This window comes from Cajanus cajan, chromosome 11, assembly GCF_000230855.2.
Source record: "Cajanus cajan strain Asha chromosome 11, NIPB_CcT2T_4, whole genome shotgun sequence".
Classification (NCBI taxonomy): Eukaryota; Viridiplantae; Streptophyta; class Magnoliopsida; order Fabales; family Fabaceae; genus Cajanus; species Cajanus cajan.
Genome location: NC_138527.1, coordinates 25,073,592 through 25,089,485, shown reverse-complemented (window position 1 = coordinate 25,089,485; position 15,894 = coordinate 25,073,592). Strand labels below are relative to the sequence as shown.

The 15,894-nt window shown below is 30.1% G+C and overlaps 2 protein-coding genes across 4 annotated transcripts; one reads left to right on the top strand and one right to left on the bottom strand.

Annotated features, from left to right (window-relative positions):
* Positions 1-1,297: 1,297 nt before the first annotated feature.
* On the top strand, positions 1,298-7,931 carry LOC109797751 (rhamnogalacturonan I rhamnosyltransferase 1). Its single transcript, XM_020357877.2, has 8 exons — positions 1,298-2,861; positions 4,962-5,032; positions 5,158-5,246; positions 5,599-5,764; positions 5,864-6,153; positions 6,608-6,812; positions 6,902-7,059; positions 7,547-7,931. The coding sequence occupies exons 1-8, from the start codon at positions 2,516-2,518 to the stop codon at positions 7,779-7,781; spliced, it is 1,560 nt and encodes a 519-aa protein (XP_020213466.1). The 5' UTR covers positions 1,298-2,515; the 3' UTR covers positions 7,782-7,931.
* A 2,827-nt stretch (positions 7,932-10,758) lies between these two features.
* On the bottom strand, positions 10,759-15,629 carry BIM2 (BES1-interacting Myc-like protein 2). Of its 3 annotated transcripts, none has more exons than XM_020358081.3 (8): positions 15,410-15,629; positions 15,191-15,314; positions 14,752-14,839; positions 14,050-14,119; positions 13,872-13,967; positions 12,972-13,393; positions 11,931-12,060; positions 10,759-11,124 (listed from the first exon to the last, which is right to left on the bottom strand). In XM_020358081.3, the coding sequence occupies exons 2-8, from the start codon at positions 15,291-15,293 to the stop codon at positions 11,017-11,019; spliced, it is 1,017 nt and encodes a 338-aa protein (XP_020213670.1). In that variant the 5' UTR covers positions 15,294-15,314; positions 15,410-15,629; the 3' UTR covers positions 10,759-11,016. The 3 variants fall into 3 exon arrangements, with proteins under 3 accessions (XP_020213670.1, XP_029126685.1, XP_020213669.1); XM_029270852.2 differs by having other exon boundaries at positions 14,752-14,836; positions 15,410-15,627; XM_020358080.3 differs by having other exon boundaries at positions 15,191-15,628.
* Positions 15,630-15,894: the final 265 nt, after the last annotated feature.

Genomic DNA, 15,894 nt, shown 5'->3' with positions numbered 1-15,894 from the left:
AATTAAAATTTATAATAAATTATATATATATATAAATAAATATTATATTTAAATATATAAATTTTATTTAAAATTAATATCCATAAATATTTTTAAATATATAAATTATATTTTAAATTTATGGTTTTTATTTATTGATAATTTATTTTAAAATATTAATATTTAATTTAATAATAATTTTAATAAATAAAAATTGAATTAGATAAGAAATTAAATGTTTTTTACAAACTCTCTCACTAAAGAAAAATATCTAAAAAGTATTTTAAATTTGCGTTTAATATATAAGAATTAATTATTATGAATATATAATTTTTTTTTGTTTTACGTTGGAGGCACTTTAAAGGATGTAATAGCTGGTCTCAAAATTTAACACGACTACATATACAAGGCAGGATTCAAACCCTTGACCTTGCTTAAGCGTGGATTAAACCCTACTACTAAATCACACGCTTGAAATTATCACAAATATATAGTTTGATATATACATATTTTGATTCTAATTCTATTATAATGTAATGAATTTAATATATATAGTTTTTTTTAAGCATATATAACTTTTAGGGAAGTTAATATTATGATTCAAATTTATTAGTCAATTATATTATTATAAAAAAATTATTAAGTTTTGTCTCTCAAACTGTGGGGCATTGGAATATTCTGTTTTTAGGCATATTTACCAAATTATTCGGTCTTGGATTCAGATTTAGCCAAACGAGGTAGTCTTTAGCGAGAAGAGGTTCATATTTACCAAATAAAGAGCTCCATATTTACCAAAATTTTCCTCTTTCTATACAGATTCGTTTACTTATTTGATAAGTTAGCTGTATCTTTTGCCTTACTTAACCAAAAAAATATAATATATATATATATATATAATATTTTTCTTTTAAAATCTGAAGACCAAACATCTCAAACATAAAATTTGTTAGATTAAATATTTACGTTTAATTCAATAATAATTTAATAGTAAGTTGTCAGATAAATCTAAAAATATTCACTAAAATAGATAGTTAATAGATTATGATATGTTTTGATTCTATATTAAAAAAATGGATAAAAATCTAACAATTATATAGAGAATTTTGACTAACATAATTATAAATATATATATATATATATATAAGATTATTTTAAATTGAATTAATTATAGGACAAAGTAATCGATTCTCAATCCTTACGGTAAGTTTTTCATCAAAAACCATTTTCCTTTAATCTTAAAAGAATTTTTAAGCTTTCTCAAATTACCCATTTGAGTCGATCTTAGTCAGAATTAATTTAGTTTAACAAAAATTGAAGACTTGACTCAGTACAAATATTTTAACTTCATTTTTTTCCCCAACATTATCTTCATTTAATCTTTTTTCGATTTGACTTTTTTTTTGTTTAGTTTTTAGTTTTTATTCAATACGATTCAATTTGATTTTGTCTTATAATAAAACATATATTTAAGCATACACTCTCCTTAAAATCCTCCATAAATAACTAAAGCCTAGGGTAGTTATTGTAGCTTATATCCCCTTGTACATGAACGCAAAAATATTATTCTGCAATCAGAAGCATCCTACTTCAGTTTCTCTCATATTATTGTATAAAAAGTTCACTCATCTTATATGATGATTTATAATAACTTTTTTGTAATTATGATAATAATGACATGACCAAAGACAATTAAACTAGGTAAGAATGTTGTATTCTATATATAGAAAAAAAGGTAATAATGTTATACAGTCTTTTTGTTCTTTTTTTTTTATTTAAATTTCGATCCTCTGTTGTAAAAAGAAAAAGAAGTGTAAATTACAGGAAAGTGGGAATACTTCCTTAATTTGATATTGGTTAAATTTGTAAGGTAATTAATATGATTCAAATCAAGAAAGATTACACTATTATTTTTTTACTTACTAGAGAGGGGTCGAATATTTTTTCCACTATATACATTTCACAACAACATAGACAATGAAAGAAAAATTGAAGTTACCAACATAATTTACCATGTGTACCCAATATTGCTTTCCAAATCTCTGCTTTAAATAGCCTTAATCCTATGCCTTGCCTTCTCCAACTTTTCATCCTAAGAAATCAATACCTCTGACCCTTTTCATCTTGGGGATTCCTATTGTTCAACACCAACATAACTCTTCTGCTTTTATATCTCTTTTTATCTTTTTTTCTTTCCCCCTCTCAAGAAGTTTCTCTTCATTTTATTTCTGCTTCATATCCAATTCCTAACCTTGTAGTATACAAAAAGAGAAGTTTCTTTCTTTTCTATTTACTTTTGGTTATGATCACATTGCATATTATGCATAAAAGAGTATCTCATTTGTTACATCTGTATTGTCTTCTGATAAAAGATACATGTGATTCATAAAAAAAATAATAAAAAATAAAAACTAGTTATATATGTATAATCAAAATGCTCTACAACAAGGTTGTAGTAACTAGCTAGTTAAGTTTGTATTGTTTCTAGTGGAGCATACTTGTAATCTAAAAAAAAACTAGTGACATCTGTATAATCAAAATGGTCTACAACAAGGTTGTTTTTGAGGATTCAAAGCTAGAGGAGAGTAGAAAGGGGAGGCCATATGGTAAGATGAGAAATGTAGAACTAATGGAAGCTGAGACTCTGAAGGGTTTGTTCATTGGAGGGGTCAAGAATGAGAAATTCAAAGGATTGTTGAATGATGAGATCAAGGGTGACAAACTCAGATTTGTCATGTTTGATCGTAAGAGATCATCCCAGTTAAGGCTTTGGACACTTCGAGCAGTGCTTTTGATGATGCTTTGGACCATAGTGGTGCAATTCAAAGGCCTTGGTGACAAGGTAACACATGCCATGTTCATCAAGACATCTCTACCACCTCAAAGTACGTATCTTAATCTTTCTGGAAATGTTACATATTTAGGAGCATTGGTTGGAGAAATTAAGAAGACTTATAATAAGGTTGCTACAAATTAAGGATGGCTTTTTAAGAAGAAAAAAAAAACAGAAGTTATAAAAGTCTAAATAATTCTCTTGGTCTATGTGATACATGATTATTTATTTATTTATTTATTGTTTTTGTTCCTGTTATCTTATTTTGTTTTAGTTCATGACATCAAGATTTCTTGTTAGGTGATAGAGTGAATATCAGAGATTAGAAAACAGGTCTAATATTGCTCAAGTAATCGAGACTAAAAAAGATCTTTTGATTTAAGAAAAAATTAAGTAAATATTTACAATTTTATAAAACTTAAAACAATAAAGTGAAGGGACTGGATATCACATTAGAGAACTGGACCAAAAAATAATATATTATAAGGATTAAAATCTTATTTAAGTCTAACTATATAAAGACCAACTTTATTTTGGGTAGGATTGGGTGGAAGAAGTGAGATTAAATAGAAAGTGTGTGTTCACGTCATGGATAAGTTTAAAAATTTATATTAAATCTTACATTTTTAATAATTTATCGTATAATACAAATTTAGTTAATCTTACTGTTAAATTATGTATATCAAGTTTTACATGATTACAAAATTATTTAATAATTTATTGAATTATTTTATTTTAACATATAATATGATATTTAAAATATGTGTAGATATGTATTTCTAGATAACATCTAGAATAGTTTAAATCATATGAAATTTGATATACATGAACTTCTATATAATATCATATATTTAATAGTTTGATAAGTTAAATTTGCATTATACAAAAAATTATTGAAAATATAAGATTTGATGTAAGTTTTTAGACTTACACTTAATGTCAAAAAAATGTGTGATTCTTTATTTCATTATTCAAATTGATGAATAATCGTAAAAGTATTTTATATGTTGATTTGAATTAATGAAATAGAGTATCAAATAATTTTTAAATTAAAAAAAAAATGTAAACTATATATTAAGAACTTTTAATTCAATTATTGAATCATTAAAATTTGATGTAAAATATAAATTATTAAGTAGAGTAAATTTATGTAGACTTACTCTTGAAGGTGTAATTATAACCCTCCTCTATATATATATGTGTGTGTGTGTGTAATATTGAATTAAAAGTTCTAAATGTATAGATTAAGTTTACAAACTTTTAAAATTATTTGATACTCGATTACATTAATAAAAATCCACATATAAATTTTTTGTATGATTATTTGTCAATTTAAATTAATGAAATGAGGTATTAATAATTTTTAATTTTTTTTAAACTTTACAAAATTAATCAATATATTAAGAACTTTTAATTAAACAATCAATTCATTCAAGTTTGATGTAAAGGATGAGTTATTGAATAAAATAAGAAGTTTTGATAGATTTATTATTAAAGTAACTAGATTACATATATATATATATATATATATATATATATATATATATATATATATTATTAATTAAGATATAAGGTTTTAAGTTGCAGTGAAAGACTGTTAATTTTGCCTTGTAGTCCCCATAGTATCCACAATCGCTCCCTAATTTGGTTGCGGACACATTAGATGATGCATTCCGTGATTCTGAACTTTGCTAAAAACTCAGAACAGATAATATCACATAACAAAGTAACTCATCTTTTTATTCTTAATCGAAAAGAATCTCATATATATATAGTAAAAGACTATAAATTAGAGATATTAATTTTACTTTCTGTTATGTTATCCTTGTACCCATAACGCATAAACCACCAAAAAAGGAATTTGTCCTCATCTGTCTATCATGGTCCAGGAATAAAATCATAAATTTCCTTAAACAAATATGTCTCATAACTGAAAATCAATCACATTAAAAGATTGTCTTGTAATTGCACGCAAGCACAAAACTAGCACTCAATCATTGTGCACTTTCCCTATCATACGCATCAACATCACATGAATTTGCACACATCAAGGTTCACATGTCTGGCTAAGATCCACGGATTCCAATTCCTAATTGTCCTTAAAAAGCAACCAAAATGGAATAGCAACATGAAATTTTATGTTTCCATGCAGGGATTTACGAGAATAATAATGGGTATCTAATGGTTTCTTCCAATGGAGGATTGAATCAAATGCGAGCTGGAGTAAGCTTTTGACATTGATCCAATACTTTCCTTGCATTAGTGATGCGTGCAATTTCTCACTTTCCATGATTAGTTGCACTCCAAATTATAGTTATTAACTTCTCAATTTGGTTGGTGCGTGGCAGATATGTGATATGGTTAGCATTGCAAGATATTTAAATGTTACACTAATAGTTCCTGAGCTGGATAATACCTCTTTTTGGAATGATCGAAGGTGAGTTGAACAAGTTTGTTCTCCCTTTAACTATTTTTCTTTACCAAAATTTTTAAGTATGGGCACATTAGGAACGACTTGTTGAACAAGCTAGTCAGCTAGTTATAGAGGTGTTCAACATGACTTGGTCTAATGAGATGGTCAGTTAGGCTAAGTTCTTCAAAAAGTCATAATTTGATAATGTATTTTTAATTCATAAGAATAAGAATTACAATGTTAACAAACAAGTTTAAACATAGGGTCTTGTACAGATAACTTTAACTTTTACTACTAGACTGACTCTAGTGGATGATTTGGTATCATAGAAGAAGAAAACAAAATTAAATGACCCATTAAAAACTGTATATGGCAGCCAATTCCAAGATATATTTGATGTGGATTATTTCATCAATTCTTTGAGAGATGAGGTTCGGATATTGAAAGAGCTTCCTCCCCAACAAAAGCATAAGGTGGAAACAGAGTCCCTCTATTCCATGCCACCCATTAGTTGGTCTAATATGACATATTATTATGATGTGGTACGTAACTTTCTAGCATATAGGTACAATATTAATTAATGTTCATACCGTGTCAAATGATATAAAAATTGACTTCAATTTTCATACTTATGAAAACAGATTCTTCCCCGGATGAAAACATATGGGCTAGTACACTTCACTAAATCTGATGCAAGACTTGCAAATAATGGGATTCCTGAGGAAGTTCAGAAACTTAGGTGCCGAGTGAACTACCATGCTTTGAGATTTGTTTCTCCAATTGAGCAATTGGCTAAGAAGATTGTGAAGATTCTCAATGAGAGAGGGCCTTTCTTGTCACTTCATCTTAGATATGAAATGGACATGATAGCTTTCACTGGTTGCAATGAAGGATGCAACAATGAAGAGATTGATGAGTTAACAAAAATGAGGTAAACAACATCATCCACTCTTCAACGTGGGAAAATCAATTCTAGTTCCTGTGTTTGATATTTGCACACCACTTGTACCCTTGCACACAATCAACCATTTATGGTATACTAAATCCACCACAATCTTATTGAACTTGAGACATGTCTGTAAAAACTTATATATAAAAGAAGAAAAAATAAAATAAACTTCTTATGCATAAATTAAAAATAAATTTTTGGAGAAATTAATGACAGAATTTTTATAAATTAACTTATGCCCAAATTAGTTTCAACATATCGAGAAATTAATTTCACTTTCTCCCTACCACCCCTTGTCACATGTGGAAAAAATTGGTGGTTCAACTTGTATGTTTTATAATAAATGCCATTTATTTATCAAACAAAAAAGAAAAGGCAGTGGTGTAAAGCAAGTATAGTACACCAAAATCATTGTATGCCCTTGAAATGTGTTTAGATATGCTTATCCATGGTGGAAAGAGAAAGAGATAGATTCTGAGAAGAAAAGAAAAGATGGTCTATGCCCTCTGACTCCTGAGGAAACTGCTCTAACACTGCGTGCATTGGACATTGATCATAATATTCAAGTTTATATTGCAGCTGGGGAAATATACAAATCAGAGAAAAGAATGGCAAGTCTCAAAGAAGCCTTCCCAAATCTGGTTGGTAACTAAAGACAACACTCCAATTAACAATTTTTGGCAATTTAAACAAATGAACATTGGCTTATATATGTTAACTACTTCAATAGGTTAAGAAGGAGACATTATTGGAACCCTCAGAGCTTGATCCTTTACGGAACCATTCAAACCAAATGGCAGCATTGGATTATTATGTGTCAATAGAAAGTGACATATTCGTTCCCTCATACAAAGGGAACATGGCAAAACTGATTGAGGGCCATAGAAGGTGCATAATTATTTTTTTTGTTGCATTAACCTTATAATGTCATGAAAATGGTTGGCATGTTCTTTGATCACGTAAAGATTAAGAGTGTATTTAAGTAAATTTCTTTGTAAGCATTTCTAAAAGAGAAAAATTAAATAAACAAAAAGAATAAAATAAGTTTATCTAAAAAGTTAAATTTTACCAATGTATTAAATTATTTGTAGAAATTCTTTTATATTAAGTGTATGTTTGGATTTGTGTCAAAAAAAAATTTCAAATCACATCTAAGTTGATTTTGACGTAGAAATTTCATCGAATAGATTCAATACTTCATGTCAAATACGAATATATTGGTCACTTAGATACAAATCCAAACATACGCTAACTTCTTTAAAAACTAATTTTTAATTTATCAAAAAATATATTTTATTTTTCTCTATTATATTATAACTAAAAGTGTTTACGAAAAAAATTGTCCTACCATATCCTAATTTTATTATGCTTTTAGGTACTTGGGATTCAAGAAGACAATTATTTTAAACAGAGAACTTCTGGTTGAACTCATAGATCAGTACAAAAATGGGACCATAAGTTGGAACCAGTTCACCATTTCAGTGAAGGTGGCTCATGCAGATCGAGTAGGGAACCCAACTACAAGATCAGTGGTACCTGGAAACCCCAAAGAAGAGGACTATTTCTACACAAACCCACAAGAGTGCTTGTCACCACTTGATGGACCATAATGTTACATCACAAGCTGAACATATTATGCTCCATTTCGTGATGGAATTGAACCAGAGTGGAAGAAGATTCATTAACATAACGAAAATACAGACTGTGTTAATATGTTTGCATTTGGATTTTCATTATTGAATCGTTTTCTTTTTTCTTTTTTTCTTTTTTTTCTCCACCTGGGGTGAGTGAGTTGCTATAACCGTGCTAAGATGTGAGTAAGGTTAAATTGATTGCAAAATATGTAATCATAGATGTGTAATTAAATATAATCACTTTGGTATGAAGACTATTTAACATTATGATATAACTGTTTGTTGTATTTTTTTTTTAAGAAATAATATTTTAATTACGTTGATTAGTTGGAACCCTCGTTCAAAAGCCAAAATGACTTCTGGGATCATGCATTTCGCACTTTATGCCTATACTAGTACAAAACTGTATATGAACAAGAGTTCAATCTGTTGGTAAGCGAGCCGCACCAACTATAACACCTTCATTTCCTTTTTATAAGGAGTATAGTTCTTCTAAAATAAAATGACAAGTATTCAGTAAGATAACAAAATTATTGATTCATTTGAGAAATCATAAAATTTAGCACACCTGATATATTCTTTATATGTATCTATATTACTCTCATTCATTTATATACCTATAAATTACTTTGTTATAACATAGATGACTCACCCACACCTAAACTTATAAAAGGATATCTATCTCCTTGCACCAGATAGACTCTGCATATTTTTGTGAGAAAATTTTTAAAATTAATGGATGGTTATATAATTTTGTAAAATTGTGTCTATTCATGAGATGTAATTTTCCTCCGAGAGTTTTTTTTTTTTTTTTTTTTTTTTTTTTTTTTTTTTTTTTATACTGTTGAGAGATTGCAAAGGCGATAAAAAAGTTCAATTCTATAAATTCTATAAACATTGTAGATACTATCTCAATCCTTTAATACTAAATTAATTTTAGTGGTTTACTCCTTAGCAAAAGACAAGACATGACACTTCACCAAAAGTCATGAAATGTCCCTTTAAAATTATACCTCTTCACCTAATGATAGGATTGTCTATAAATAGATATGGTATGTATGCAAAAAATAAATAGAAACACAAATCACCAAATTCCTTATATTCAAATATTTATTTTTCTTCCCTTGTGTACATAGAGAATTAGAAAAACTATTATTGTGTAAATTGTCATTGATGATTCTTATTTCCTTCAACAAAAGGAGCTTGATCAAACTACTAAAATCGATCTGTGAAAAATTAGGTTTGATGTTCATTGTCGTTGTTGTACATGTAGAAAAAAAAAGTTTGATCTCGTCGCATAAAGGCTTAACCACATCATTTTGGAGTTCTCTATAAAAAAAAAACAAGAAAGTTACTTCAACATCACCATCATAGTCACAACATGTCATCAATTACCTGCCACTGTTTCTGTTACTACTCATGATGGCCACATTATTGACTATTTATTTGTTCAAGCACTAACGTTTAGCCATAAAGACCCTTTCATCTTCAGGATGGTGTGACTTCTACCGATGAAGCTCCTCTATTGCGACCATGATTATCAATTTCGAGTGATAACTCACAAACTCATACGAGATTACGAGATTGGTTGGTTATACCTGTATAACTCTTTAGTAATCTTGTTTTTGAGTAATCTTGAGCAATCTCAAGTAATCTCACGAGTTTACTTCGATATTGCGAGATTACAAACTTCACTCACAATACCCTTCCAAAATGCACGTTTCACTTAGAATTTTCCCAAAACAATGTATTTTTCCTACTCTCTGTGTCGTGCAACTCTCGTTCTCCCTCTCTATCATGTGTTTTGGTTCTCTCCTCTGCATCACCATGCGTTTTGATTCTCTCCTTTATGCCATGCATGCTAATTTTCTCCTTCGTGCTATGCATTCGGGTTTTCTCCTCCAAGTTGTTCGTTTAGGTTCTCTCCTCTACGTTCTCTTTGCACTAGGGTTGTTCATTATTTATAGTGAAAGTTCTTTTTTTTCCTTTTCCCTTCCTTATTCTGTTTATTTTCTCTCGTATCCCATTTTTTTAATCTAGTCCAGAAATATATTATACATGTAATAGTTAATATTTTTTAAATTTGATTTGAAGATATTAGTCTCTTTTTTTTAGTTTTTTATTTACTATCACTTTATTTTTAAGAACTTGTAAGTTGTGTCTTGTGTAAAATTATGTATATATCACTAAAATTTGTTACTTTATTATTACAATTTACTATTTTACTTTAATATAAAGTTAAAATGTTAATTATTATGTTATTTATAAATATTTTAACATATTTTTTATATTAAGTAAACTCTTACGAATTTACAATTCAAGTTTACGATACAAATTTACAAAACCTCCACGAGATTATGTAAACTCTCGAGACTGATAATCTTGATTGCAACCACTATCCAAGTTGCAAAAGCTTCCCCCAAGAAACGTCCTAATCATGTGAACAAGATCATGATGGTGTAAGAAGATTATTTCATGGAATAGCCTCACTTCATAGTTCATCCTTTTTTTTTTCATCACATGTAAGATTACAATGATGTCGCATTCACTAGCTCAAATATGGTTGAGAAAGCATGGCCCACTTCAGGGGATCATGGGAAAGATAACCATGTCAGCACAAGATCCCATGCCCTCAAGAAATTTTTTCAAGGGAATGAAAATTAATATAAAAAAAATGAAAGAAAAATAGTAATGTTGTTGATATGACTTATTTAAACTAAATATTAAAAATAAATAATAAAAAAAAATTAGGCAAGTCAACTAGCTAACCCATCCTAGCCTACCATTCGACTCAATAGACTAGCGAGTTAGGCAGGGTACGCTAAGATGTCTATCCTAGTTTTGTATAAGCTAGGAAGTGTAACTTCTTACAAAAAGCATTTAGAAAATAAATCATATTTTATTTTAAAACACTCCAAATGCATTAAAATTAATCAAATATATGTATCATAAATTGCCAAACAAAAGCTCAATGATACTGAATAATTATGATTATAATATGTATCATACAAGCGAAATAGATGGAATGCCCACTACAGAGAAGCCTCAATATCTCCACAAATGATCATGTTCAAGTTTTTTGTAGTTTTAAAATAACCATTAAAAGTCAAACAAATGGGGAAGGATGTACAGTAACCACAAGGGATGTTCTGAGCCACTAACACGTGAGAAATCTGGATGCAAGTGGATGCTCATGAAAAGACCACATATATCATTTATATGTTTTCATTCGTTTTTGTGCTTGATCCGAGTCTTCTCCACTACCTGTATCTCTAAAATGTGCAAGTGTTTGATTGTTTGAAGAAGGGTTGTCATGATTCTGCATAACACAAATAGAAGAGGATCAGAATACACCAGGTACTTGAAATTTTGGATTTTGGAGGATGTCACTTAATCGAACTTTCACCGAATAAATCATTGAGAAGCATATCATAAAAGAACCCACTTATTTTAATTTCAAATATTAATATTGAGTAGTTATTTAAATCAAATAGTTATCACTCTTAGAATTATGCTTCTCTTTTACATTCTTAGCACAGCAAAATGGGACCACAATCTGGATAAAAGAATGCTTCTCTCCATGGCTGACTTTATATGAGTTATAACTTTAGTTTATAGGATTACAATGGCTTCTAAAGATTATGCTATATGACCGTTATCGTGGAAAAGATTAAAATTCAGAAGCAATTTTGACCAATACCCTTGAGGCGCAAGACTCACATTATTTCTGTCTATAGTAGAACACTCAACACTAGAACCAACCTTGACACATATCTGACATAATTATTTTTCCAATACCGGATCTTCAAACTATAATTTTATAAGTCTTAGAACTAACTTTGATTATCAATTAATGACACTAAAATCATAACCAGTTATGCTAATGGTTGAAATTCTAGAATATATAAACCAGACTTCATTAAAACGCTTGTCAAATCAGTCCCATAAGTTCATCTAAAATATTTTGTATGACAATTTTTTTTCCATATTTTTTGTGAAAATGTCTGGGACAAATTTAGAAATTCCTTTCTACAACATTTATTCGTAACAGAGTGTATCAAACTCTTAAGACATCTTGCAATAAAAAGTCACAAGCATTAATGAAGACAACATGTCATTATATACCTTGGGAGAAGAGGTCCCACAGTTCAATCCTTTGTTTGCTCGTTTCCCAAGATTAATCTGAACTGAGATGCTAGCCTGTGACAAATCTAAACCAGCACTTTGTAGCGCCTGAGTTAAATTATTCAACAACCTGTTCAAATGATTTCATACTTGTTATTAAAGATGACAGATATCCATAATGGTACTACTGTAACTCAACAGGAGTAATATAACTTTAGAATCAATAACTAAAGCTTATACTCATGTACTCAAGACCATTAGAAATCTTCACAACACTAGAAACAACATCACGACAATGGCCATCAATTTATGCAATTGCCAATTTATTTTTGTTTTTATAACCAGAATAATTGATGGTTTCAGAATCTCAACATTTCATGATTTTAAGACAAGGGGGAAAAAGAGTATATGTGATCCCTAGCTGTCCAACATTTTATTGATGCATAGTTGCACGCTATAAATTAGTGATGTGAAACCTACACAAAGCAGTGACCAAGCAACTAAATTCAATACCCATTAGGTAACAAAAAAGGGGAACAGATGCAATTTAGCTAGTTCCTCAGGAGTTACTAGTGGTTCTGGAATGTTCCCTTTTTACCTTTTCTATTTTTTTAATAAAAGCAAAGACCCGTCTATTTGGTAATCTCTTACTCCCCAAAACCATCATGAGAAAAACTCCAAATCGTTTTCTCTTCTCCTTGATCATATACAAGAGAATGAAATGTTACAAACAGGGCATATAAAATCAACATACGCGTAGCCTTGCAATTGTCAAACATCATAACATAATTGAGATCTTTGTGAAAATGTAATATGTACATGCATTAAATTATAACTCAAACAATGATTAGCAAATTAAAAACAGACAAATTCAAAAGAAAACAATGGGCATGATTAGACATTTTAAAACCATAATAACAAATATAAAATAAAGAGTGCATGGAACATCTATATCAACAAAACAAAACCATACAATCTTATAAAAATAATAATAATCATAAAAACAACAATAACAATAGTAAATTTTAAGCAATTACCCACCCTTGGGAGTATGCACTAGAGATGCTAATTGTCCCTCCTTCAACCGTGAGTTCATCCTGCTGGTTCTGTGGTTCACTAGTTGTTGGGCATTCAGTTGATTGTGCATCAGAAACAGTTCCCTGAAGAGGATGTGCAAGTACACCATCACTTCTGACAGGAACAGACATGTTTGCATGCATAGGCATAGCAACGGGCAGAGGTATTCCCTTGCTCGCTAAATCAGGTTGCCTCTCTGCTGTCTTGCTGACAATATCCCTGCTCTGATCAGCATCTATAGTAGTTTGGGTGCCACTAAGCATAGTTGGAGAGAGATTAACACTGCTTTCATCAAACTTTCCAGGAAAAGGTGATACCGGACCCAAACCATTCTTTATACCTGTAGGTTGACCGGCAAAGCTTTGAACACGCCAATGACTGTTTCTCTGTATTATTACAGTGAGTAAAAGCTAAGAGAACAAAATTTTAACCAGTGAACAGGATCCATCATCATACATAATACTCTATATTATCAGTTAAGTACTTAAGTTGATGAGTTTAACCAAAAGCAACATATTTAAACAAACTCGATGACAAAAGTGAAATCTTTAATGATAAAATACTACAACAAAAGTAATAAATCAAAAAGTTGTGATCAATTTGGCTAATAGTATATGAAAAAGAGGAATCCAAACTGCAGTTTAGACAGATATAATTAACAAGTAATTAAAAATAAAGACAATGCTTTTTATTTTTCCTTTTCTATTTTACTAAATATACTCCCTATTCTGTTGTTTTTCATTTAATCTAGGTGCTCACTGCTCACATCAAATTTGCATTTTGTTTTTGTCTAACTAACAATAAACAACGAGGGATTTGCATATAGTTAAAGCACAAGATCCTAAAACATTATGGTTTTCTTACCCATGGCATCAACTTTGAGGGCTCTTGACCCCAACCTTGATAAGAACCTTCATACTTTTGGACCTTCTCCTGTAAGTACTGAACATACTCGATCACCTGCAAAGAAACATGATAGATTGATAAGTTATTAGATATATTCTCAACAAGATTGTGATTATTTTTAACATTACAAATGTACCTCTAATAAAAATGATGCTGTGTCCCTCTTTTGATCACTGTGAGGTATGAGATCCCTCAATATCTGGAATCTGGAGGAAAGGGTTACCAATCATCAATATCCAGCTTAATGACACATTATAAAAACTCAGGCTGAATGCACTAAAACTTCAAGTTCTCTATATTAATTAAAATATATATATATACCTCATAAATCCATTATAAACATATCATGTAGTACAACATATAATACTTCAGACTTCAATATCAAAAGGTTTTGATGATTAAAAATAATAGAAGAGCCTTCCAAGCAATTGACTTTCAAGATTTTATCACTCTTTACAACACATTTAAGTAGCCTCTACAACATATAATACTTCCAAATGTTAAGAAACACCTAAGCACACTCCTTAAATGCTTACAACCTATTCTGCAGCTTGACGAGTAAAAAAAGATAAAGTAAACTGAAGCAATGAAGTGACAAGATCCACAGCAACGTAAAACTGCTGACAAATATATCCACCTTTACGCTCACCATCCATCACATAAAAAATTAAAAAATATTTCCCTTAAGAGAATCAACAATTTATTTCAATTTCAAACCATCCAGTACCAATAATAAGCTACAACTTGATTATTCAGTTTAATTTCAAGCAACTTACACTAAAACACTCAATGCACTACAGCACTAGTCTTATCAATGAGAGTTGCACATATGACATACCTTTCATTTATCTTGCTCCTTCTCCGCTGCTCAGTCACAGAATGTTTCGATCTTATCGCACTAGCTTTGTCAATAGCTTTTCCATCTGCTATAACAACCAGCACCAAATATAATAACTCCAAATTCATCAAAACATGAACTTTAGATCGCAAATGAATCCAACCCCGTATTTCATACGCAAAACAAAAGTTCCCCCTATCAACTAAATTCACCAAATTCAAGATAGCACCCAAAATATCGTTTTTCTAAAGGACGCAAACATCAGCAGATTTAACACAATCCATAACATTAAAAGGAAAAGAAAACCAGGAAGGACTCACACAACCACGAACAATACAAAAAAACACCCCGTAATTGGATCTAACAATAACGTAGGAATGAGACACAATTACACAAACATGTTTCCCATGAAAAAAAAATAAAAAAAGTAAGGGAGTACCTTTGTTGGTGTTAGAGGCAGAGGAAGTGCCTTGTTTTTTGGAAGAACCGAAGTCTTCTTCCTCGTACTCATCCTCTTCCTGGTTCCCTTTCCCTGTTCTCATTGTTCTAAGCAAAGGGTATCACTGAATCACGAAAAAGAAGAGAACTTTGAGGGAAACAGGGATACCCAGATGGGGAATTGAGAAGAGAAAGGAGAAAGGGAAATTGGGTTGCAAACGTTGGGTGAGATTTCGAGAAGGGTGTTCGCCGGCGGCGTAGAAGTGACAGATAGAGTTTCCGGCGAAGGACATGAGTCACCAGCGGAGAGAGAAGAAGGAGGGATAGCATGTGGGTGACCCCATGCGTGTCTCGTGAGCCTTCTTCATTTGGCAATAAACCCCCTTTCGCACTCTCTCGTCATTCTTACTCATTTTCTCCTCCTTCCTTCAATAATAACAATATACCAAAAGGAAAATATAATTCGGTTCATGTTAGGCATTAAGTAGGTGTCACAACTATTTATTTTCCCCATTAAGTATTTTAACTTTTTTCTATAGGTTAAATATTTATTAATTATTAGTAAAATAATTGTATCTTTGTTAATTTTATTTAAAAATAAGCTAAAATATAGAAATAATAGAAGTTATACTTTCAAGTGAGATATGCATAGAATAGTTAGTTGAGATTAAAGTAGTCTTAAACAAAAATAAAGACCAAAAGTTA